This window comes from Corvus cornix, chromosome 3, assembly GCF_000738735.6.
Source record: "Corvus cornix cornix isolate S_Up_H32 chromosome 3, ASM73873v5, whole genome shotgun sequence".
NCBI lineage: Eukaryota > Metazoa > Chordata > Aves > Passeriformes > Corvidae > Corvus > Corvus cornix.
In genome coordinates this window covers 53,974,404-53,999,327 of record NC_047056.1, presented here as the reverse complement: position 1 = coordinate 53,999,327, position 24,924 = coordinate 53,974,404, and the positions used below count along the sequence as shown (strand labels likewise).

Below are 24,924 nucleotides of genomic sequence, written 5' to 3'. Positions count from 1 at the left end.
GGCGGCAAGAAAAATTGGTTTCTGATTAATTTTCCAGTTAATCGCAAATTTCTTTTGTCATATCTTGTATGGAACCTTTCCTGACTACCATTATGAGACAGATGATTGTGGAGATCCTTTTAACCTGACATACTGCAGAGCTTTTTCTGGGCTTTCTGCTCTCCTCTTTGGGCTTCCTGGTAACAGGAAGAATTTTGAAACTGAAATCTTTATTTCCTGTTTTCCAGCAAAATTATGTGCAACTTTGTGAAATATAGGAAAAGCCATATTCCTTGCCCCAAGGATATTGCAGCATAAATCCCTCAGCTCACAGGTTGATGTGTGCATCACTGGTTACGTTAGTGGCATTGGCCCTGTTAAGCTCAGTGGCACTGCTCTTATGATTAAAATTTAAAATTGCATAGTAGTTTGTAGAGCTGGAACCTGAATCACACATAATGGAAATAAATAGGATGTGGGTAGGAAAGATGTATAGAAAAGGCTCAAGATTTTGCTGAGTTTTTAGGGTTTCTTTGGAATTGTGAGTATTTCAACTGGGACTGACTTCATGGTTTTATTTATAATATCAAATTTAATAAATTATAAGATCCGGAGATCAAGTACTTTGAATTTGGGTATTTCATGAATCGAGCCATAATGTGCTTTGTAGAGCTCTGCAAAGCACTGCACTACATTGTGTGTCTGCCCTGTTCATGTGCTGAATTTCTTTCCTACTCCTTTTTACATTACTGCACTTGAGAGAATTTTCACTTGCTAGTTGGAACAGAAGCTGAAAGGGATCTTTAGGAAAGCACAGTCAAGCAGACATAATAAATTTTGAAAGGCATAAAACCCTACCTCCCAATTGAGGGAGGTAAAGATTTACAATACATCATAGAAATACTTTTTTTCTGAGAGAGCAAAAATCTTCCGACTTGGCAAAGGTTTTGTTGCTGAAAGGCAATGGAAAAGCCACTTGCAGTGTAACAAGTTGTTTTCTTTTTGCCTTGAAGATGAAATATTATTATTTTCAGATCAGTTAGAGGCAACAAAGTAGTAGAGGCAATGCTTTTAAAGAGAGGTGCTTGTCTAGGTTTTTGTTTCTGATGCATAGAATGGTTATACTGGTTGCTAATTATTTGATTACGTGCCTTTTCTTCTGCAGAGATGTTGAGATACACTGCTCTGAAGCAGCTTGTGTTTCCTCAAGGGAGCAGGTCCTCAGTGAAAAGTGCTGCCCAGAAAGCAGAACAAACACTAGTGAAACGAACTAACATTTAGTTAAAGATAGCATATATTAGCGGATGCCTTATGGAGGGTGTGAGGTTATTGCTGTTTTTTTAAGGGTCTTCAGTGTACAGTTTCCCTTAAAAGAAAAGAAAGCAACCCTCCCCAAACACCATCACTAACCCAAAATGTGGAAAAAAAAATTTTTTCTAAAACTCCCAAATATTAGGCTAAACAGGATATATCTTCAAGTTCGAAGGCAGATTCTTCTCTTAGATTGATAATTTAATGACATTCACCACATGTAAGAGCTGTTGAGAGAATTGAATTATAAAGATTTGTAGGTAGTTTTTAACAACATAGACTATTAATTTATTTTATCTTTCTAACATTCCTGTTACTTTGAAATGTTTCTTTTTAAAGAGCTGTTACATTTTATCATAAAGCATTCCTGCTTTCACTGTAAAAGAGTATTTATTACTGCTTCTCTACTAGGTGAAATGTGATGAGTTCATCTTTTCCCATCTATTTTAAATGTAGTAAGAGGGATGGTTCTGCAAGCACACTGCTATATATGAGGAGCAGAAGAAAACAGGTGGACATCAGAAGTATTTTGTAATGGGGTCCTACCCATAAGAGACTTCCCTTTCTGTAATTTAGCACAGAAATTTGCTTATCTGAGTGCAAATCACTAATTTCACCTTTTTAATCCCCAAGTAAGACTTTTAATGCTCTTCTCCCTTCATTGATAATAGATTTTAATAGACCTTAGAAGGTATTTGTGGTTGCTCTGTTTGTGTGGGTTTTTTGGCTGTCCTTAATGTTTTGAAAGTTGATCGTAGTTTAGAATCACAAACGTTTTACAGCTTCCTTAGCATACTAAATTTCTTAAAACATTCTGATCTTGGTGAGTAAATAGTAGTACATGCCATAGTTCTTTATCTGTTTCCTGTAAAATAAATTTTTAAAAAGTTTTGATAATTCAAAGTAAGGGGATTTAGTTTAGTTTTGTCTTGACATGCAAGAAAAGCTGAGTAGAAACTGAAGGACTAGATCAAAAAAGCACCAATTATTTAATGTTTTAGTTATTTATTTATTGTTTGCTCTTAATTGGTAGTGCTCCTATTCTTCTCCCTTTCCTCTTCCCTGCTCAACCCCTATCCTGCAATTTCTGTGCTGAACATTTAAACCAGAGGTCAGTTTGGCTCCATGTGTTGTTTAAAATACACAGCAAGTGACCTGCTAAATGGAACAACAGCATCAGCATAAAATGCAGAGACCATATTGGGGCTGGGAGAAGGGAAGTGCACAGAGGTTATCAATAAATACTCAAATCAAAGTGAGCTTACTCTATAGATGTATTTTTTCATAGTGAACTAACAGTGGTTTTTAGTACCAGTCCTCTTCTCATCATAGAGTAATAATCCCAGTTTGTGCTGTTCCTGTTTTCTCCTTTTCTTTCTTCTAACTCCCATAGCACAGCTTTTTCAATCCAGCATTCACTGCACATGTTCCAGTCATGAGGTTACAAAGCTGACATTGCAGTCTCAGCAGAGGTTATCTCTTTAAAATTCCCTAAAATTCCCCTTTGGCACATCCAGTTTGGCAGCTGGGTTTCTGTAGGAGACTGATGGAGCCACCCCCTCCCCTTATGTCCTTTATAAAAATAGAAATCTATTAAACCTCTGGCCAGAAGGGCAGATGGGTAAGTACTCCCTCCAAAGCAGACAGTGCTGCTTCCTAAGCTTTTCTCCCTTGTTTTATACTCTCAAAAAAAAAAAAAAAAAAAGATTTATATACTTCAGAGCCAATTAAGTAATGAAAATACCTGTTTTTAAATTCAAATGCCTGTTCTTCAGGACATGTGAACTCTGTGCTCTGAAAGGTATATACAGCTCCTGAGAAATATTGACCTGTTGTCTGAAATATTTTAAATAGTTACGCAACTGCAAAATCAGAAGCTTAGTTAAATCTTAGAAGCTCGTGCCTGAGCAACGCTGTAGCCACTAAAAGTATAACTGGTACTCAAAGGAGGATTTGCCAAACCAAATTGCCAAACTACCAACATAGGTAAGTGATCATTGCCCTAGTAATATTCAAGAACTAATCTAAATGGGCATTACCCACTTGCACTTCACTTTCATGATAAGAATGTCCCTGAAATCCATTAAATATTTCTGCTTCTTGCAAGGAAGAGAGAGAGAATTGTGTGTATGTCCCCCTCCCTGTATCACTACTTTCCCTTGGACATCACTCTAGGTGAGAGCAGCAATGAATTATTTTCTGCTTAAAGTGGGTTAAATTTTATGGCAGAATTTGAGTGTCTTGAGTTTGTGGAGACCTGAAAAGCCAGTGTCCTCCCTGAAAGTCAAGGAGAGGCTTCTTTTGTAGCTTCACCTGGTAGTGCAGCAGCTTTCTCATGGCACCTCTCTCTTAGAAGGGCTCTGCATGGAGAGCTGAAAGTTGTTACTTTGCGTATGGGGTGCTTTTTTGGAAAGTGAGAATTGTGGATTTGGATTCACGAGATGAGGAGAGCCACAGAAAACCAAAACTAAAGGATCTGCACTTCGACAGCAGCCGAAGCCAACCCGGCTGGTACCTGCAGTGGTGCTTCCCTGCCGGTCACTGCTGGGTTCGTCCGACCACGCTGAATTGTTTTGGCGTGCTAAGCCAGCAGAAGGCTGCCCATTATCTTTCTGCTGTTGGAGTGTGGCAGAACCCTTGGCAGAGAGTCAGGGAGAAATGACAGGTTGGATGAAATAGTGGGGCTTCTGTGGCAGCAGACAGATTGGCTTGCAGCTGTAGACCAGTTGTCTTGGTGCTTTTGCCTCTGGAAAGGTGATCAGCCTGCACTGTGCCTTTCATGGTGTCTGCTGTCAGGAGACCTCTTCTTTCCACAGCTCCTCAGTGTGCAGAGGTGGGCACTGGGCAGCTGTGAGACAGGAACCCACACAGTGCATTGGATGAAGAGCTCAGGAGCATTTCTGCATGGCATGTTTTTTCTAGAACAGCTTTGAATGGCACCTTCCTGAGAACATGTGGTTTTTCCATCACCCTTGGAAGAGCTTAGCATTCTGTTAGCCCCACTGAAGAACTGCAACAGCAGCTGGTATTTTGTCTCACTCTGCCTGGTGCTTGTGATCACTCTTTGAGGACTGTGGCCCCTAAACAGGCTCATCTTATCTCTTTGTTGATGGTCAACAGTGACTACATGCCCCTGACACTTCATTCTAAATCCCATATGAGTTGCACAGAGCATTGCATTTTCTCACTGTAAATTACTGTGTCTTGCTTTTGTCTTTTTTTGTCTTGGCTAACATAGCCTCACTATTTAACTATCTTTGAGTCAGCCTGAAGCCCTTTTCTTAGCATGTTTTTAATGTAATGAATTGTCTACCTTCTTCTTAAGCTGTTTTTACCACTCCTGATTTCCTCACCTATTATTTATTAACAGCTTGGGGTGTGTTTGTCATGTGAAACAAGTTTGTCTCCTTATCTTCTCTTGTGTTCACTGGGACATCCCCCCGCTTTCCCCCCCACTCCGAACAACACCAATGGTTCTAATAAACTATAACATGAAGGATATGGCAAGATTGTCACCAGGCTGTGTGAAAGAGTGTAATGCATTGTGTAAGCACCTGTAACCCATTTCATTGCAAAGTCAGATGGGCTAACTTAGGTTTCCCTTCTCCACCACACGTGCAGAGAGATTTATTTATGTAACAAAAAACTGTTGACAGTCACCTCCTGCACTCCCTTTTTGAACAAACTGCTTCTTAAAAGTATTTTGTAAGGAGAAGTGAGAATGCAGAAGATGAATGTTCACCGAGCATGTGTGGGGAGTTGCAGTTGACTTGGGGCTGAAGCGAGGAAGGTGTAGGGTCCTCACTTGTCTGTTGCAAACATCCTTAATCACTTTTCCTTAATCACCTTTCTGAATAATCTGGAGGCTGGGCCTCTGATGCTTTCCTGGGACATTTTATATGAAAGCAAAACAAACTATTCCCTTTCCTGCTTGTCTCTTAGTTGTGGCAAAATGCACTGCACCAGATAGATCCCACCATTCTTTACAGCCTGAGTATCTTGCAGTAAAAAAACCCCAAAGCTGATTGCTTTCTTTGTTTTTAGCTGAAAGATTTCTCCATAATGCAGCTGTCTTGTCAAAAGACACTCCTCAAGATTTTACAGTCTGGAGGTATTGAATGTTCCTGATGGATCCTTTAAAGTGTTTCAAAGTGCATAATTGGGGCACTTGAGCGTAAAACTACAATTATATACTTGTGTGTTAATTTTGTGTACAGATAGATATTACTTCAGTCTGGACATAAATGAGAAGGAAGCGTTTTCTTGTGAGTGTAAGAATTTGTTTTGTGAATGTTTAAACAAAATAGGTGTTCAGATAATAGCCCAAAACAACCAGACTTGGGGGAAGGGGAGCTTGTGCTTTCAAGAAAGGAAGGAGCATGCATGGATATACTGGAGAAGCTTGGATGCTTTGAAAGAAGAGTAGGTATTTTGAAGATTAACAGATGGAGCACAATTTTTGAGTTAAAATTAGTTGCAATATTAATTTTAAAAGAATTCTAGTAGTTTGGTAGAATGAATGTATGAATTTGGTGGTTGATTCTTCATAGGTTTTTAAGGGGCCTATTTTCAATTCAGCAAAACAGGTAGGTTTTGATAAGTGATGTTATGACTTTAAAGGTTCTCGTTTGTTTTTCTGCTCCCTTTTGAGTATAATGTTACATGAATTGGATTAACTGTATCCAGATACTTACATTTAGCAGATGTTTCTAAAACTTCCTTGTGGTAACTGATACGAGGAATAATTTACAATAATCATCTTATTTTGAGTATAATAAAACTGTAATTATTTTTAAAATTATGATGTGCTATATGGTTTCAGCTATGAATTTATAAGATAGATGTCTTTGATGTTTCTGTCAGGGTCCTTTTGATGTTTTCCAGTGCTAAGTAATAGGTCAAATTAAATAATAGAAATGGAATAAATCAAATATCTAAACTCTGTGACTACAAGAAGTGGTTTGAAAGTTTTCTTAAAAAATACTTGCAGGAATATTTGAAATCACAGCTGTTATGTAAGTACTCGTATTTAAGCAGCTGACTTGGGTTTTATCTGTTCCCAGTAGGGAAAGGGAAAGAAAAACCAGCACAGAAAAGATTTACATCTTCCTTTTTTTTTTTTTTTTCTAGTATTGTTTTTGTTTGGTTGGTTTTGGTTTTATTGGTGGTGCACTTTGATCAAATTCATCTAAAGAAGAAGGGTTTCTGATAGGAGTTGCTCTGTATTTCTTGTTTTTCTAAGCTAGCATAAGTACCCCCAAAGGATTATTGAGGAAATGTGCCACAGGAATGGGATCCTGATCTTAGGCATCTGATGCTATGTTGCAGGATAATAAATTATGCTGGGTGAGTATAGATGGAATCAAATTTTCTTACAGTTAGTTCAGCCAGTCATTCTGTTTGCCTCAGCATTCCTTGCTGTGGGGTATTATGAGAAGTATGATTTTGATCCTGCCATAGTAGAAGAAACCAGCAGAATTTGGACTGTACGAATGACTAGGTTTGACACAGATACTGCTGAACCTAAATGATAGATGTGGGAGGTCATGTCTTTTTCTTTGTGTGTTGATCTCCTGTGCTGTGGACACTATTTGGGGATTCAAATCCTTAATGGGAACACAAAGAGCTGTAAATCTTCTCTCATTGCATGTTCATTGCAAGTTTTTCTTGATTAAAAGTGTGATATCCCTTAAACAGTGAGGGACCAGAACAGAAGATGACTTGCTGGTCTGCTGTTAGGCCCAGGAGGCAGAGCTGTGGGGGTTAACTCAAAAGTGGTGACCTTGTCAAAGGTGTCTGGGCCAAAACCAGAGAGGTTCTCTGTTAAAGATCAGAAATTGGGTGCACCCCTTGGCGGATAACTTTGTACTAAGACACTACTAAACTGAACTATAGAATCATAAAATGGTCTGGGTCAGAAGGGACCTTAAAGATCATCTCATTCCAGCCCCCCTGCCTTGGACAGGGACACCTTTCACTAGACCAGGTTGCTCAAAGCCCCATCCAACCTGTTCTTGAACACTTGTAGGGATGGGGCATCCACAACTTCTCTGGGCGACCTGTTCCAGTGTCTCCCCATCCTCACAGTAAAGAATTCCTTCCTAATACCTAATCTAAACCTGCCTTCTTTCTGTTTGAAGCTATTCCCCCTTGTCTGGTCACTACATGCCGTTGTACAAAAACCCTCTGCAGCTCTCTTTAGAGTCCCTTTATGTACTGGCAGGCTGCTGTTTGGTCTCCCTGGAGCCCTCTCTTTTCCAAGTTAAATCGTCCCAGCTCTCTTAGCCTTTCCTCACAGGACAGATGCATGAGCCCCTTAATCATCTTTGTGGCCCTATGTTGAACTCTTTCTGATATGTCCATGTTTCTCTTGTACTGGGGAGCCCAGAACTGGACACAGTTTTCCAGGTGTAGACACAGTCCTGCAGTCCTCCAGAGTTGAGCGGAAGCACCTCCTTTGACCTGCTGTCAGTACTTTGTCTAATGCAGCCCAGGATACCATTAGCTCTTTTTGTGAGAAGGGCTCATTGCTGGCTCGTGTTCAACTTTGTGTCCACCAGGACCTCCAGGTCCTTTTCTGCCAAGCTGTTTTCCAGCTGGATGGCCTCCACCATATATTGGTGCCTGGGGTTGTTCTCCACAGGTGCAGGATAGCAATAAAGGAAGAAAAGCAGCTGTCAGGGAAAGAGGGTGTGCACTGTAAGGGTCTGTGAAGCCCTGTAGTGGAACTGGACAAGTTTAGGTGGGGAGAAAGGCTTAGCTTGTTTAAGAGTGCATGGCTTTGCTCCCTGTGGAAGACCTTTTATGTTCTTCTCTTGCTATATTAAGAGATACGGTGAAGGGCTCTGAACGATCTCAAATGATTTAGTTCTGAAAGCCACTGAGTTTAGAAACGGTAAAGACAGTATTCATCAAGATTAATATCTTTGGCGGAGAACATAATTAAAAAGCACCCTTTTCTCTTGAAAGACTAAAAGAAAGAAGGAAAACTAGAAGGTGTGCAAGATGCCAGGGAAGCAATGATAAACAGGGTGTGTGCACATTCTGCCTTTTCTCACTACTGAGATTAAAGAACGTTTGCAATTTTTCCACCTACCAAGACTATGTGCCAGAAGAAATGTAGAGTGAATGCTATTTTACTGAGGGATTTTTCAGTCTCCAGTAGTTAAGTGTTAGGTGTCTCTCTGTGTATAAAGGCATGAAAATGGAGGATTACTCATAGAGTTGGATTACCTGCTATTCAAACTCAACCCATACCTCTCATTTGTGTTCCCTGTTTGAATGGCATTGCAGGATTTGTTTGAAGAAATATGATTCTCTATATTTTTTAACCATATTTTATTTTAATCACTATTTGAAAAATAGTGGTCAAAATTGTTACAAATTTCCTGGAAAATAAATGGCAACTAGAGGATTTGGGGATCAAAGATCACCATGTATTCCATTAATGGATGCACAAGAAGTGCCCTGGAACAAATTATTTGTTATATGATTATATATATGATTAAAAATCCGTTAAATATAGGCTTTTGCATTTTTCTGTAATGGCTGGCATTTCATAGGTGAGTTTCATGCTACTCATGCAGCAAGAGGTGAGGTTTCCTACCTGTTTTTTACTGAAGCACCAACCATTAGAATCACCAGAGATCAGGTTGTGACATTTCTGATGCGTTTTTCCTTATCTTGGTGGAAATCTGTTACTTACGCAGATTACATGATTCCTTTTAATTCTTTTGATCACTTAAAAAAAAAAAAAAAAAGGAAGGCAGAGTATAAGAATAGATATCTTACCTGACTCATCACTTGAGAGTAAGCGTGTGTGTGTGTGTGTATAGGTACTATGATTTCTCTCTATTTGTAATACAATATATCAAAATAGCTCTTCTAAAAACAATTCTGTTGTAAACTTTTAGTCTTCTCTATAGTGTCTGCCTGAGAGGATAGGTACAGAAATGTGGAAATCTCTTACTGGAGATTATTGTATTTTCATCCCTTAACTTGCAGAACAGACCAAATGTTGCATTAGTTTGTAATGCACCAAATGTTGCATTAGCTGTAATGCACTGTGTGAACCAACACTATTGTAGGAAAAATGTCTTCCTTTTGTTTCTAGACTCAGCTGTTTACCTCTCCCTTGAAACTAATTTTAGCTCATCTGAAACATGCAAATTTTTATTTTTGTTTGTTTGTTGTTTTTAGAGGAAGGTGGGAGTGGGAGGTTGTTCTGATATTGGCATAGATTTAGCATTTACAGCAGAGGTCGTTTTCATCAATTTCTGACAGGGGAATCAAAGTGTTCTTTTTTGGAAGGAAAGATATTGCTTTTCCATATAAATGATTGACTATTTTGTGGTAGTAGTCTTTATTTATTTGGCTCTCATCAGGAAGAATAGCAAACTTACTCAAAATCTCAGTACATCAAAAATATGTCAATACATAAAACATAAGTACTATTCCATACTACAGTCTATGCAAAAAGCTATGTTAATGAGATGTGAAGGTTGCACAGCTAAGAAGTCAGAAAACATAAATGATAAGATTCTAGCAGCCACATTTCACATCCTCTGTATTTTATGAAATGCCTTTGACAACATAAATCAGAAAGAGAAGGTGCTATATATGTGTAACATGGCTCAGTTAATGTTGCTTTTGGAACTTTTAACATCTGTATTTTCTGACTGGAGAGTTCCTTAATCATGTAATCTTAGTAGATTTTTTGCACTTTTTTTTTTTTTTCATAGGTTGGCTTGGGGTATTTTTTTTAGGAGAGGAAAATTGCCTGTATTAATAATTGGTTAGCTCATGTTGCTTTGATTTAAGATAGAGTAGAAGGGAGTATATAGAGAGCACCTCATAACAGGTGCATATGTGATGCTCTATACATTGCACTGACAAGTGGTGTAATTGTGCTGCCATGCAGTTCTTGGGGACAAAGGGATTACAGGCCGGTGTGTAAGTCCTGTCCTTTCTGTAGTACTCGGTGTGACTGCATTGCAGACTGCAGCGTCTTGTGAACATGCTCGAGCTACCTTTTTAAATGAACTGGCTTGTGTACAAGAAGCAATCTGGCTACAAGAGTGTGGATCTCCCTTTGACCTAATTCACCCTTCTATGGAGCACAGCAAACTAGCTGAGCACAGTTTTTGGTGTAGGCTCCTGCCAGTATCTGAGCTAGTTTGCAGATCTGTGTACTGCACTGCAGTCTTCAACATAGACATGCATTTAATGACTCTGCAAAATCCACTACCTTGCAAGTTCTGGAATGGGGATTATTGTTCTGTGACACAGAAACATGCTTTTCATGCTTTCGCTTCCTTGCTCTGGGTCACAGGGTGGACCAGTATCAGGCCCAGTGTTAATATTTTAAAGGCTCATAATAAGATTTTAAAGTTCATACTTCAGTGTAAAGGCAAGCAGTGTAGGAAAGACCATAACATAGGTGGACATTGTGACCAATGTATTGTCAAAAGGTCAAAGCTAAGTGATAAGAAGTAATAGAATTTATAGAATGTATGAATAAAACGCCTTAGCATCAGGATTTCAGATTTACCTCTGATTAACAGCCTTGACATTAACACCCAGCTTTCCACTTGGTTTCCTTTTAGATTTTTCTTTTTTTTTGTTATTTAGTGAGAAGGATTTTTAGCCTTCAATAAGACTGTGTGCACAAGCATGCTGGGGTTGAACATGTTGATTTGAGACAGGAGACCATGCTGCCCTAACTGTGGCGGAATATTCCACTGAACATGTGCCAGAGGATTTCCTTACGCTGTATAAGCATATTATATTTTTCTTGTTTCTATAATTCAGCTAAACATACAGGTCTTGTATTAATTTGAAAGTTCTAGATATGAACCAGATCTTTTTGGTAAGTGTGTGAATGTCAGGGAGTTAGTTTTCCATTACAACTTTCTATTGGACAGTATGGAGAAATGCATGGTTTGAATGTTTGGGGAAAATACTTAGATTTTGGCAGAAGTCTGGCTTTGGAAATCTAAGACTGAAGCAGAAGTTGTTTCAGAAGTCACAAGTGTTTTATTTGAATAGGAACCGAGTGACATCTTTCTTTATAATTACAACTGAATTGACCACTGTGAAATTAAAATAATTAGAATTAAATACTATAACCTTTTGTTAACTGAAAGAATTACTCCTAGTGTAAAGTACCAGGTGGTAGGGGTTTTTTTTTCTGAGAATGCTCCTCACTATACTTTTTTTAATTCTAATTTCTATGTAATTACAGTGTTACAGGTGCTAAGAAAGTGGAGTGATACTGGTGATTATATTACTGAGGGTGGTACTTGTTTCACAGTATTCTGTCTCACTGTTCCTCAGCAAAGTTGGCCACTGAACCAGGTAGTGCCAGCCTTTCTTCTGAGTGCCACCCCTGCCTCTGGAGTTGAATTTTCCTTCTCTCTGTAAGCAGGGCTTGATGCTGATCAGGTCAGACAGATCTGTTTTCCCCCAGATTTTTCTGTCATGACACTATGGTCCACAGCTTCCAGATTGTGCTGTTGCCTTCTACCAATATCATCCAGGGTAATGGATATCCAATATCATAACTCACTTGCTAGGCACCAAATAGATTTCAGGGAGAAGCAATGATGTGGCCAGGACTTCCTCCCTGTAGTGAGCATGTCATGAAATCTGATGTGTTCAGGTGGATCCCAGTGTGACTTGGCAGAGCTTTTTGTGATAGGGGATGTGTAAAGCTTCTTCCATTATTGACTGGATCTAGCCATCAGGATGGTGTAAAAGGGCAGTAGCTGCATACTGCTGGTATTATTAGTGTACCTATGCTAACACCCTAATTCTTTTACATTTTAATTTTAAAAATTATTATAATGACTCTAATGCTGTCTAATGATCCTTCTCCTTTGACATCAGTCATGGATTGCACATGCAAAAATTGCTTAAAACTTCTGTTTCTATCAAGGTATTACCTGGACAAAGAATGCCTGCCACTAGATCCCTTATTCAAACAAGAATTAAAGATAATGGGCTAAGTTATAGGTTTAATTGGATTTGCCCCATCTCTTCATTTTGGCTGCCAATTTTGTTCCTCTATTATTCTCATCCTTTCTTTGTGTTCAGAGTAGTTTAATCACTGATAGTCAGTCATACTTCTCCCAAAATAATGCTATTTATACTGTACAAGTCAGATAGGAGTCAAAAGTAATTATTACAGTTTCTGTGCTTGCCTAGAAATAGATTCAAACTCAGGTCTGTTCTCTCTCTAGCTGGCCCCAGAATATCCACACTACCACAGGCATGATGAAATTTCCCAAATTCTTGTCTCCTGCATCGTGTGGGCCACAAAAAATGTGGGTGTAAGGGAGAAGGGGGAGGGAGGGTTTACTTTATGAAGAAAGAGGATGCTTGGGTCATTCACTCCCAAGCATTTTAAGTAATTGGCTTTAGATTTGTTTTGTTCTGGGGAGATTTTAATTAAGCTTTTTTTTATATGCTGTTTAATAAACATTTGTCCATAAGCGGTATCTTGTGATCCCCATCAGTGAAGCAGGAGGATTAATTTGCATGTTGTTGTTTGTTATTTATTTAAATAGCCACAGCAATTACATGGAATGTTCTGCTAAGGCAGCGGTGATGGGTCTCTGCGCTGAAGAGAACAGCATCCAAACGTTCATGTAGCATTATGATTATTGCTGTATTTTAGGTGGTGATGTTTGGTTGTTTTTTTAAAACAGGTTGGATTGAGAGAATATGGAGGAAAATTCTAACATGAGTAACTGATATGTAAGTTCAGAAGAGGAGCCTGGTAACCTTTTCTAAACCAGTGTCTGAAAGCAGATTGCTTCAGAAAATATTTAAGAAAATGAAGCAGTCTCAGAGCTTTGGCAGTCAAGGTGTTATTGCCTCTTCAGGTTGCTTACGTTTGTTACTTACTATCTTGCAGACCAAAGTTCCATTGTTTTCTCCGGGGACTCGAATTTCTTTTGCAAAGAGGCTAGAACATAGGCATGGCTCTATCAGGGCAGATCAAGGGTTCATGTAGCCCTGTATCCTGCCTCCAGTGGAGGCTTTAATTGGATGCCTGGGGGAGAGTCAGAACAAAGCGAGCATGCGGTACTTCCCTCAATACTCTTCAACCCTCCAGCAATTTTCAGTTCAGGGACTTCCTGAGCCAGATGCGGCTCTGTAAATTTGGTAACCCTCAGAGGATGTCTCTTTTGTGAACGTGTCCAGTCTTTGCTTGAGACCACATAAACTTTCAGCTTTCAAAACATCAGTTTGACAAGGAGTTCTATACATCTGCCACCTCCGTGACTAGAGAACCTGTTTCTCTCTTGTTTTGAAGTTTGCTTCTGCTATTAAATGCATCCTAATTGTTGTTGGACAAGATGCTTTTGTAGCTTTCCATCATACTCCTACTTCCTGGTGTCTCTTCCATCCTCAAAGGATTATAGGTTCTTTGTATGGAAACTGTTCTATACTTGTGATGATTCTTGTTGCATTTTCCTGAACCTTTTTGTCTGACCCTTCCTGGTAATTCCAAGAAGTCAGTAGAGAGGGATTTTCTTTCACTGTGTTGATGTCTCCTAAATCTCATCTTCATTCTTATCTGTCCTGATTTATCCAGAACAGTCATCAGTGTTATGTAGTCTTAAATTACTCAAATCTCTGACTTTTCTTTCTAAGCCATACTGCAATTCTCACCTACCAAGGCAGTTCCAATTTAGAGGCTGTGGATGGGCATTAGTAATTCAGTTTTTTGAATTTGATTAGACCTCTGGAGTGATACTTTATGGTCCCAAGCCACTTCTGACTGTTCATTTGTCACTTTATTCCATGAAAAGTCCCATTAGATTCAGAGACATTTATCAAGTCCCTCACAAAGGACTCCAGCATGGGAACACCCCAAGATTTTTCCACAGTGCACACTAGAGCCAAAGATTTTGTTAAGCTTCTCTGTGATGGCATTGTGTTCTCTGTATCTCCTTTTATACCTTCATCATCATTCGTCTCTTCAGACTCTGGCAGACCTCCTACTTCTGATGTGTTTGAAGAAATGAATCATGACTCATTTGATTCCCTTTTCTAGCTGTTCCAACAGTTCTTTCTGGCCTGTCTTACTACATTTGAAGTGCCAGAGTTTACAGTCTTTTCTGTTTTCCTCATTTGGACCTGGTGCTGGCTTATTGAAGGGGATGCCTTTTTGCCTCTAGAGAGCTGCACTTTGCCATGCTGGTGTCCCTTTGCTCTTATCAGGTCTTTCCGAATGGGTGGTGAATATTGTTTCTGTGCTTTCCATGTGGTTGTTGTTAAATAGCTTTGATGCTGCCAGTCAGATTTTATTTCTCGTAGCTGTCTGTTAGAGATTCCTTTTAACAAGCTTTCTCATTTTTGTGTAGTTACACTTTTTGAAGTTAAGCACAACAGTAGCACATTCCTTGGGTTTCATTGCCTGTAGGGATGCTCAGTTTAACTCTGTTATGGTCACTGATGCACTGTGGTTCTGCAGCTGCAGGATGTAGTAGTAGATGGCTCCTGCTGCTCTGGACTGAGCCAAAGGCAGTGGTTCCTCATGCAGGTTCCCTAACCAGCAGTTCCATGGGACCTTTGACAGTTATCTGATACTTTGGTCTCAGCTTTGTAGTCTGCTTACTAAGTCTGACTGGGAGGGGTTGAAATGTCCCCCTAATCAATCTTGTGGTGTGCCTTTTGCTGATCTTGCTTAGTGTGCTGCTGTCAGCGTAGTCGTAGTTTGGCCATGCATGATGGTTCCAGCACTCACTCTTTTTGATCTCACCAAGCTCCAGACCTCTGCTGCTTGGTGAGGTGGAGTTTTATTTTGATTTATTTCTAAATGCTATGTAGTATATAATGTTAGTTTGTTATTAGCTGTCTTCACTCTGAATTTGTATCCTAGGATGATGCCTACTAGTGACTCCACTAATTTTTTCCTTTCTACCGTATTTCTTATATGACTGCTACTAGTGCTTTTGTTCGCAATTTGATGTTCCACTGATCCAGTCCCCCCCTCTTTGTGTGGAAGTCCATGTATTGTTGGAATTTCTTATTGCCACTCTGTTTACTCTGCAGTCACTGCATGTCTATTTTTCATTCTTTGATTCTTCCCAGCATCTTCACTTGATGACCCAGAATCTCCATGTCTTCATTTGACATAGCAGTACCATGGTCTTAAACCATGTGTTCTTCTAATCCCCTCTTCATTTTAAAATTTTGTTTTCTTGCGCCTTAGGTACCAGTGACCTGGCTTCTGTGTTCAGGTGAACTCCAGCCCTCCTGTACAAGTATCTTTATTCTAGAAATGTTCTGGTTGCTCATGCATCTGATCTTCAGCTTTGTCACCATCCTGTCAACTGGGCATTCAAGTTCTCTTTTTTTTCCCTTTTTCCAGCAGCCTGTATTTTGCTGTCTGGATATCTTTCCTTTTCTTCCCAGTGTAACTGGAACCCAGATGGACCACAACACAGGTTTCTCCTCAGCATTTACTAGGAACCAGTCCAGGCTCTGTGACCTTTGCAGATGATGGGCAAATCACCATGTGGTCTTCTGTCAGATCCCAGACTCCAGCTGTCTGTTTGCCTGATGATATTCCAACACACCCTTTTTAGTTTGCATTATAAAGGCCTCATTTATGCATCATTGTGAAGAGGGTATTTGTCAGAAGGGGTTGCTTTGGTCACAGAAACATTTAACTGCCTGTGAAATGGTGGGAAAGGAAATGGAAGCGAAGGTAAAGAGCGCAAGTGCAGAAGTGGGGTAGTAGAAGAGGTAGGACTGCCAACTTCTGGCAGAAGTAATTGGAGCAGATCAAGTTGTGGTAATAAAAACAGCCTAAGCAGGTGTTTAAATTTGACTTTGTATTATTATTACTACCGCCTAGCAAATACTGTTGAATGAATGCAGTAAATTAACTTTAGGTAGAACAGGTATGTGTTTGCTTGTTGAATAAACAGATCTATCGTTGTATCAGAAACTCAGTAGGAACAGTTCAGAGATCAAAGCATTTCAGATGTGCTGAGGTATCTGAGACACTTGCTTAGAGCAGGGATGTGCAGGACCAACAGGAGGTCCGTCCTAGAAGGGAGAAGTCACATGCAGCATCTGTTATTTTTCTGAAATTATATTAAATTCCAGAGTTTGAGGAAAAGCATGGGTACCTAAAATCAGGGAAATCTGGACATGATATCAGGAGTCTGTTGAAAGTGTGCTCTTCCAAATACCTTGAGAAAATGTCAGTGTCTATTGATACAAGGCTTACAGACTAAACCGATGCAGAAAATTCCTCTGACATTGTAATTGACTTGGTTTTGGTTCTAACTTAAATTCTCACTGTGTGTGGGTTCTTAGTATGTGATACATGTTCCAACTGATGTGTAACACATTATTTTGTTCTGTTGTTATTTTTTAAAAAAATATATCTTAGTGGGGGGAGAAGACTAAGAGAGATTGAACTTGACAAAACCAAAATCCTGCCAAACCCCAAGGCTTTTGTGTAAGGCTTAAACACAAACACTAAAAACCTGAGGATTGCAGGCAAAACATTAAATAAAAATTAGTACCTGATTGCTAAAAAAAAAAAAAAAAACAAAAAAAAAAAAACCAAAAAAGCATTTCTCTTTCAATGTCTTTTTAAGAGTTGTGCCATTTTTCCGCAATTCAACTTTTGGGTCAGTGCATCAGAATGATTCTTCTGTTGATTTGCCTCAGTAATGTGCCCAGGGAGAGCAAATATCTCAAATAACTGCTTCTGTATTTTAAGACTGGGCATTACAGAATTGTGATGTTCAGAAGCGTAGCATTTTCCTTGGAAGCTCTTCCTGAAAAGAGTAACTATGCAGAGCACTTGGGCTCACTCCTCCTCCTAAGGCAAGAGGATCTAAGGGCTCACAGTAGCTGCTGAGAAAAGGAGTCAGACCACTGGGTCAGGTGTATAGCTGAGGATACCACTTCTGCTGGTTGCCATATGGGTGGGACATAGCTTGATTTCATGTCCTCTGCTTCAACTCATGCATTTGCTTTGCTTGGCTCTTCCAACAGATCCCACCTCAGTATGGTCAGCAAGGTGTAAGTGGCTACTGCCAGCAGGGCCAGCAGCCGTACTACAACCAGCAGCCGCAGCCCCAGCACCTGCCGCCCCAGGCACAGTATCTGTCGCAGGCCCAGCAGAGGTACCAGGCTCAGCAGGTAAGCACCGTCCTCCACTACTGACACTCACCCTGCGGCTGGAAGTGTAAAAGTAACCCTTATGCAGAGAACAAAACCCACCCCTCATCTTTTTGAGGGAACAGTGTCAGTTAAATAACAATGATTAAATAATAAATTGAGCAAAATTAAATAAACATGGAATCAGACCACATCCTTCGGAACGGTGTTTAGGGATATACGCACAAATACATCTGCGCACATTTTCAGACTATTTCATACCAGCTTTGTAGAGTAAAGCCAGTATATTTGCCCCAGCAACTATTAACTGTGCTTTTAAAAACCGGTAACAATTTATTGATGAGATGTTAGTGGATTCTGGAGCTTTTCCTTGCTTTTGTTTTGTTCTTTCCTCACAAGACAGACATTGTTGAGAACTTCTGCATCTAATGTGGTCACTACTGTTTTGGGGTTTTTGTTACTTCATTTGAGGGCAGAGGAGTTCAAGGCATTTTGGAGTTGCTTTGTCAAGGGAGCTTCTTAAAAGATATTTTAAATGGATATTGCAGCTATTAATTTGAATTTTGTCAGTTTGCACATCCAGTTAGTGAAACCGCACAATTCATTATCCATTGCTGGTTTTGAATTGTGCTCTATATATTAAGCATTAAAATTAATTTCAAGTGATTCTGCTTTTAACCAAGATCAGAAGTGGTAATGTATGGGTCTGGTTCCCAGAGCTGGAGAAGCACTTGGATTTTAGATACTGAACAAAATGGATGTGCATAACTGATGCAGCTGAACACGTAGGTTCAGTTTTATCTGCAGTCTCAGCTCTGTTAATCATGGAGAGGTGATCTGGAAATGGAAGGATGAAACTAAAGCATACTCATCATCCTGGGAGATCTAACAAAAGTGAGTTGCTCAAGACTGGATATTAGTGGAAGCACCAGCACTTGCTGCAAGTCAGTGCAGAATTCTGTCAGGCATGGTTGATGAACATTTTGGGATTATGCTGGTGCAATGTAGAAATCTCAGCTTTAAATAAAAACAGTGTGTAAAATAAACTAACAAAAGATGCTGTAAGTGGCAATGATACTGGAGACTCCCCTCCTTTGACTTTAAAATAAAGCTATGATAATTTCACTGTGTAATTACATGTTAATTTCTCTTCATCTACATTTTAAAATTCCATTGAGAATTAACTTTTTTCATTAAAATGCTGGATGGTTTATGAAATAGAATTCTTAATTGTGTCTATGATATTCTTGTAAATGTCACCACATTCCATCTTTTGGATTATATGTAACTGCAACTTTAAAGATTGCAGTTGTGTCTTTAAATTTAATTTTCTTTTTTTACTTTGCCATTAAATGCTTGATTTCTCTATGACTTGAAAATACTGTTCATAAGCATCTTGGTAAAGTCTCAGCAGATCAAGTCCTAGTAATACAGCCTATAAGATAGGAGAAACACAGCTGCTCCAATGTCTACATATCACAGTGTGTGAAATTGAAATGGGTTTTTTGCTGCCTTGGACACCTTGTCATGTTTTAAATATACTGTCAGTTGAACGGATTGAATATTTTGGTTTAAAAAACACACAAAACATACCAACTTTATAGGCCTTCAGAGTAAAAAGGTACTGATTTATCTGTTGATAGGTGTTCCAATTACATCATTTGCTATCATAGCTGGGAAAGCGAAGGTTTGTGCAGTGAAGTGAGAGGTATCATAGGAAGGATGAAGGCAAAATTAGAGTAAAGCCCTCCATATATTTTGAGCTTCAGAGAACTGGGGTAAAGAGAAAGGCATGGGCAGATTCACAGGTAAAAGATACCAGCCTTGATGTAGCCAAATTTCTTTTTTGAGGATTTGAGGGAACATTGAAAGACAGTCTAAATCCAGGCTCCGAGGGTGATACAGGTATCTGAAGGTCAGTAGGCATTTTTTGCCTCAATCTGCAAGTTGAGATGATGCATGAGGTCCTCACCAGTATAGCCTTGCAGTTGGTAGTCCTTATTGTGAGAATTTCACCTGCATTCTTGATGGTTTGTGAATGACTATTCTTCAGTAGTGGTCAGCCTCTTAAGTTTTCAACTCTGATCCCCTCTGAATTATATGATAATTTCACTGTGTAATTGGAGTATTTGTGTGGAGATGGGACTATTTTCTATAAATAATGAGTAGTCCTAAAACACCTTGGGGCTTGCTTCTTTCCTGATCTCCAGATTGGTTCCATGGCTGCTCTTCCCCGTCTCAAGAAGAATCATCAGATGAACGCTTCTTCTCTCATGTTTCTCTGTAAAACCTCACCACTGTGTACTTCCCCATTCTTTGAGAACTGCTCATCTAGAAAACAATTCCTAACACAAGAATTTGAAGTCTGTATTTCTGACACTTCAGCAAAAGTGTTCTTTCTCTGCTGATAATGCATAGTAGAACTACCATCAAGTGGTAACTGGTGTGGAATACAAAAATTAATACTAAACAAAAAACCAGAAAAGTTGGGAGCATGTGTCGAATTCTGCTGCTGACAGAAAAAAACTACAAACTGTGCTTACTTAAGCATGCATATCCCTGCTTATATGAGATGGAGTACCTTTGAAAAATAAAGAATTATAATTTATTTGATTAAAATTTTAGCAAGAGGACTAGGAGTAGGTACTTGTATAGTTTTAGGAGAGGTACCAGGTGGGGGAATATGGGTGAAAACAGAGCCACACTCATCTCAGGGGCACAATGGAAAGACAAGAAGCAGTAGGGACACACTGGGAAGAAGGAAGTTGTAACTCTGTAAAAGAAAAACAAACAAACAAACTCAAAAATTATAAAACCCACAAAATTCCAGAGAGACTGGAATCTCCCATCTTTGGGGAAATTCAACTAGACAAAGTCCCCAAGCACCCTGTTCATGCTAGGCTTGCTTTGAACTGGAGGTTTGACTATATGACGTCTCTCTGAAGGTCTCTTCGAATATATGTTGTCTTGCTGTGACTTAATACTGGCTTTACATATTCTAAATACAATTTTAAAATAAACTACAGAATCATATATTACCTGTTGCACCAGCTGGTGTACCTTTCTTATTTGTGCTCCTAAAAATATCAGTACATCCTGTTTATATAATCCTGTCAATTAGAAAGCTGAGGTAGTTTCAGTCATACAATCTGTCATCCTTTCTGTCTGTCATCCTTAGTTTTGCTCTTTCTTTTCAGCTTGCAAATGAATTTCCTTCATGTTTTCTATATTCTTCATTAACCATCTCTTTTTCTTTCTGTATTGATTTTGTGATGGGAGTGTGATTGAATTGGTTTACTTCAGGATGGAGAAGAGAAATGCCAGATTGGGGAAAGAAGGCTTCTCTAATTTGTCTTCTTTTCCTGACTGTATTTTTTTTATTCCCCTTGTATACTTACATCTATCTACTTGTTTTGGAGATTACAAAGCCGAAAATAGTGTTTATTCTGGCTGGATGATGGACTTTTTCTTGCCACTGGTTTCCTTTTATGTAAAACCCTGTAGTGTGATGATCTGGGTATTCTGTTATGGGGACAAAACTGATGCGAAATTTCTTACAGATGATGTTTTATTTTTGCTCTTTTAAACAGAATGTGAGTGAGCTCCTGAGGTCAGGTATAACTGTGTTGTGTCTTAGAATTGGTGCTCATCTTCGTTTCACACATACTGTGGAAGTGTGAAGCCATTGCTGTTTTTTCTTGACTCACTTGAATTCAATATGCAATCTTGTCTAATAAAAGTAAACAGATAAAACAATTTCTGGGACTGTTCCAGTGACTTGTGACTTTCATTCTTCTAGTAAGCATAGAGGGGAAGGAGGAGAATGGGATTTATTTGAATGTTTGAACTGTTGTTTAGATCTTTGTTAAATTGATTGCATGGTAGGCAGAAAGGGAGTTTCATAAGAGGTGATTTGATAGTAATACTAGCACAGTTTACTATAGAACCAAATTGTAAGCCAGCATCACTTATCCCCTCTTCATATCAGGAGCCTGCTGTGTAAAAACCATTAAAGGAAGAGCTTTGTTTTAAGCAAATTTATTGCAGTAGCAGATTCATTGATCATTAAATATTGCCAGTAGATGTAGGTCCTGCCTTGGATTTTTTTTCTTTAACTTCTTTTTACCTTTACTGCTCTTTAAAAGAAAAAAAAGAAAGATGTGCTACACTGCTATAGTGTTGCCCTTGGCAGGGTTTTTCATCTTGAAATGGCATATAAATGAATAAATGCTTCGGTTGTTTTTGCAGTTTTAAATCTTTTGCCATAAGTAGAAGTGATATTTTGCTCAAGAATGTCATGTAATTGCAAACTTAAACTGTCATCATTAAACATTATTTTGTTAAGATAGTGTGATGTATATTTTTGGTTATTATGCTTTCCAACTGGCTTGTAAACAGCCATGTTTATATATTTCTTTGCTTTATGTAGCATGTGTTCATATGTATCAAGATAGAATCGTGCCTTTAAGCTTTATTGTGTTATTTTATGAATTGGGACCATATCAAATTTTGACAGATGAAATGGATCTGCAAAATAGTTATGGTCTCACTTTTAGTTAAACAAAAATAGTGATTTTGTTCTATACCTATTGCTGTTACCCTGAATGAAGCCATCCTTTGTTTTATACCTTCATGGAAGCTTTCTGCTTGCAATTTTCCAGAATAGAACGCTGATCCCTTTTCTCACGTACAGGCGTAAGATTAAATGGGAAAAAAGTGTGGCAAGTCCTTGAGGTGGGGCATGCATGTGCCCTTTTCTGGGGCATTGGTCCTTACGGTTAACTGTGTGCACAAAGAGCTTGTGTGTGTTTGTACGTCATTTTGTTGTGGTTACTATGGGATTTTTTAAGTAGTTGAGGCTCACTCTTTAGTCTTCTTTTACTTAAAAGGAGAAAATGTTTTATAAACAAGCAAACAAACAGCACTCTCTCACCATCTCACAGGTTTTAAATGTTCTAAAAGCTGGCCAAGATCTTGTTTGCCCCTCAGAGTAATATACCTTACCTACTGATCTTGGCAAGATTTCTTCCCTGCGCAAACTGTATAGGACAAATAAAGAGCAGATTAACCAGTGGAAGTTTTTTTTCCAAGACTGGGCCAGGGGGACAAACGCAGTTTGGGCCAGTAGGAATTTGGGAATTGTTTTGGTAGTCCCAGGTAGAAAGGCACGTGAAGCAGGATGGCAGTGTACATGAGAAGATGGGAAGCATCTCTGGTGACACCTTGGTTAGTCTCTCCAGGTAGAGGGTTGGGGACCACTGATGCTTCCATAAGGGGCTGCAGCTTCTCTCTATTTCCCTGAACTGGGATCAGTGGTTGGAATTAGTCTCAGTTGCAAGCCTGAGATGATGATGATGATGAGAACGTTCTTTAGCAGACATCTGTTTCTGGTGTTGAGTCAGTGCAAGGTAGGACAGATAAAACATTTCCTGATTTGAAACAGTCTTTGAAAATGTGAACAAAATGTGAAACTAATTAATCTGTTTTCATGTCCAATCTGTATGACTGTCATGAAAACAGAACAAATTGTATTGTGGCAAAATGCACCAAATTATTAAAGTGATTTTGGTACAGTGAAGATGAAGTATTGTTTTTAAATTCAATGTGAGCTGCTAAAGTTCTTTAAACAGTATAATAAGCAATATGTTAATTAACACTGTCAAACTGTTTTGGGGTGTAACACTGTACAAAAATAGTATTGTAAGTTAAGAGTAACTGTTGCACATGCAAATACCAAATTCACTAGTAAGTAATACAGACAGTCCTCAGTGAGTCCAAATTTGTATACCTCAATGCAATTACTCTTTATAATAAAATCTTCACTTTTAAGCTACTAGAAATTGGCACAGAATTAGCAGTCGACTGTACTGTAGTTTAGTCTGAAATCCTTCCGAATTTAATTTAAATTTGTTTTAAGGAGTAACATACAGCTGCTCCTGTCTTAAAGTCATAATAAAAATCATTTGTCCTTCTGTCCTTTTTTAACTTTTGTGTCTGTAATCATCTACCATTAGATGAGTGGTTGCACTTAATATTTGTTGGGTGATGAACCACAGGAAATCTGGGAAAGAACAAGTTTGTATGTTAATCTGACATTTGCTGCCAGGCATATAGGAAAGTATTCTTTGTGGAAGTTGGCTATTACAGTTATATGGAAACTCATAATCAAATTTAATGTTCAGAAGAGATAGTTGCCTGCTGTCAGCAGCAGTGGCTGACACCACTGCTTGTTGTGTGCCATAAATCCTTCATGGCTTTTGTCATTGCAGCAACAGAGATGCCTAGTGCTCAGTGTGCACTCACTCCACTCTGAAATGCTGGACTTGTTTTTAGCTTAGGAGCAATTATATTCTTTCCAGAGTGGAGAGGTACAAGGGACAAGTGATTCCTGTAAAACATTTAATCCCAGATCCATGGCACTAAACTCATGCAGATACACATACTTTGCCAGCTTTTTCAGCCTCTCTTCTGGGGGAGCTGAAATTAGAGACAAGGATCACCAACAGTATTACTTTATATGAAGGCATTGGTTTTGGTATGCTGAACCTTCTGCTGACAATGTGTTTCAGAGAGGTCGGATAGATACCAAAAGGGAGAGTGCAATATTGACTTCTTGCATCTGTAGTAGAGCTTGGCTGGACTTGGGGGAAGCAGGTTAGAGGGAGCAGGCTTTCAGCAAGTGGCTTCCAAACTTACACACCACAGTTTAAATCCTAGCTTCTAGACAAGCCACCAGTGACCAGCACCTGCTGAACACTGAAGTGATTTAAGAACTGTTGAAATATGAACCATATTGAACTTGTACATAAAACTGATTTATCCTTTTTGAGCCTTTCTTAAGCACATGATATTTTCAAGAAGGACAAGAGAGATTTGAACCTTTGTAGGTTCAATGAGTACTTAAGTGATTGAAATCTTTGCCAGTTAGATCTCTGCTTTTATAAAGTCTTAGTTCATAATCATGATGCTGCTATGATAGCAAATAAGTGTTAAGCATAAGGCTATTTATGTGGTTGAGGTTATTTAACTCAGCTTGGAAGTTCAGTGAAACTGTGACTCCTCTGCTGCATTTTCTCCCAGTAGTGGGAATGGTTGATTATTGTCCTTTTGGGAACTGCTCTGTTTGCTCATCATTGCTTATATCATTCCAGGAAATTTGTCAAACCTCTCTCTTTTTTTTCCTCAGCTATTTCTCTCTGTATTTGTAAGATTATAATAAGTGCTACCTTGTCAGACCTGGCAAATAATCATCCAGAGCCAAGTAGCTAGAAGGAATAGAGTCAGGCAGAAAAAGAAAGTATAATTGTCTGTGAACTCACACCTGAGCATAAATACAAAATTGAGGGCATAGCACAGAGCAGCAGTCACAGCAGCACAGGTTTGTTTTTGCTCAAGGCTTGTTGGCCAAACTCAAAAATCTGCATTCAGATTTAGAGAAGACTTTCTTGGCCCTGTTATTTTAAAGAGGGTGTTTACAGA

The 24,924-nt window shown here is 39.0% G+C and overlaps 1 protein-coding gene across 1 annotated transcript in view; it reads left to right on the top strand.

The window, feature by feature from the left end:
* ARID1B (AT-rich interaction domain 1B) overlaps window positions 1-24,924 on the top strand; it is a 327,679-nt gene that overhangs the window by 63,771 nt on the left and 238,984 nt on the right. Inside the window, 1 exon segment of the mRNA XM_039569802.1 lies at window positions 17,320-17,466. Coding sequence (XP_039425736.1) covers window positions 17,320-17,466 — 147 coding nt within the window.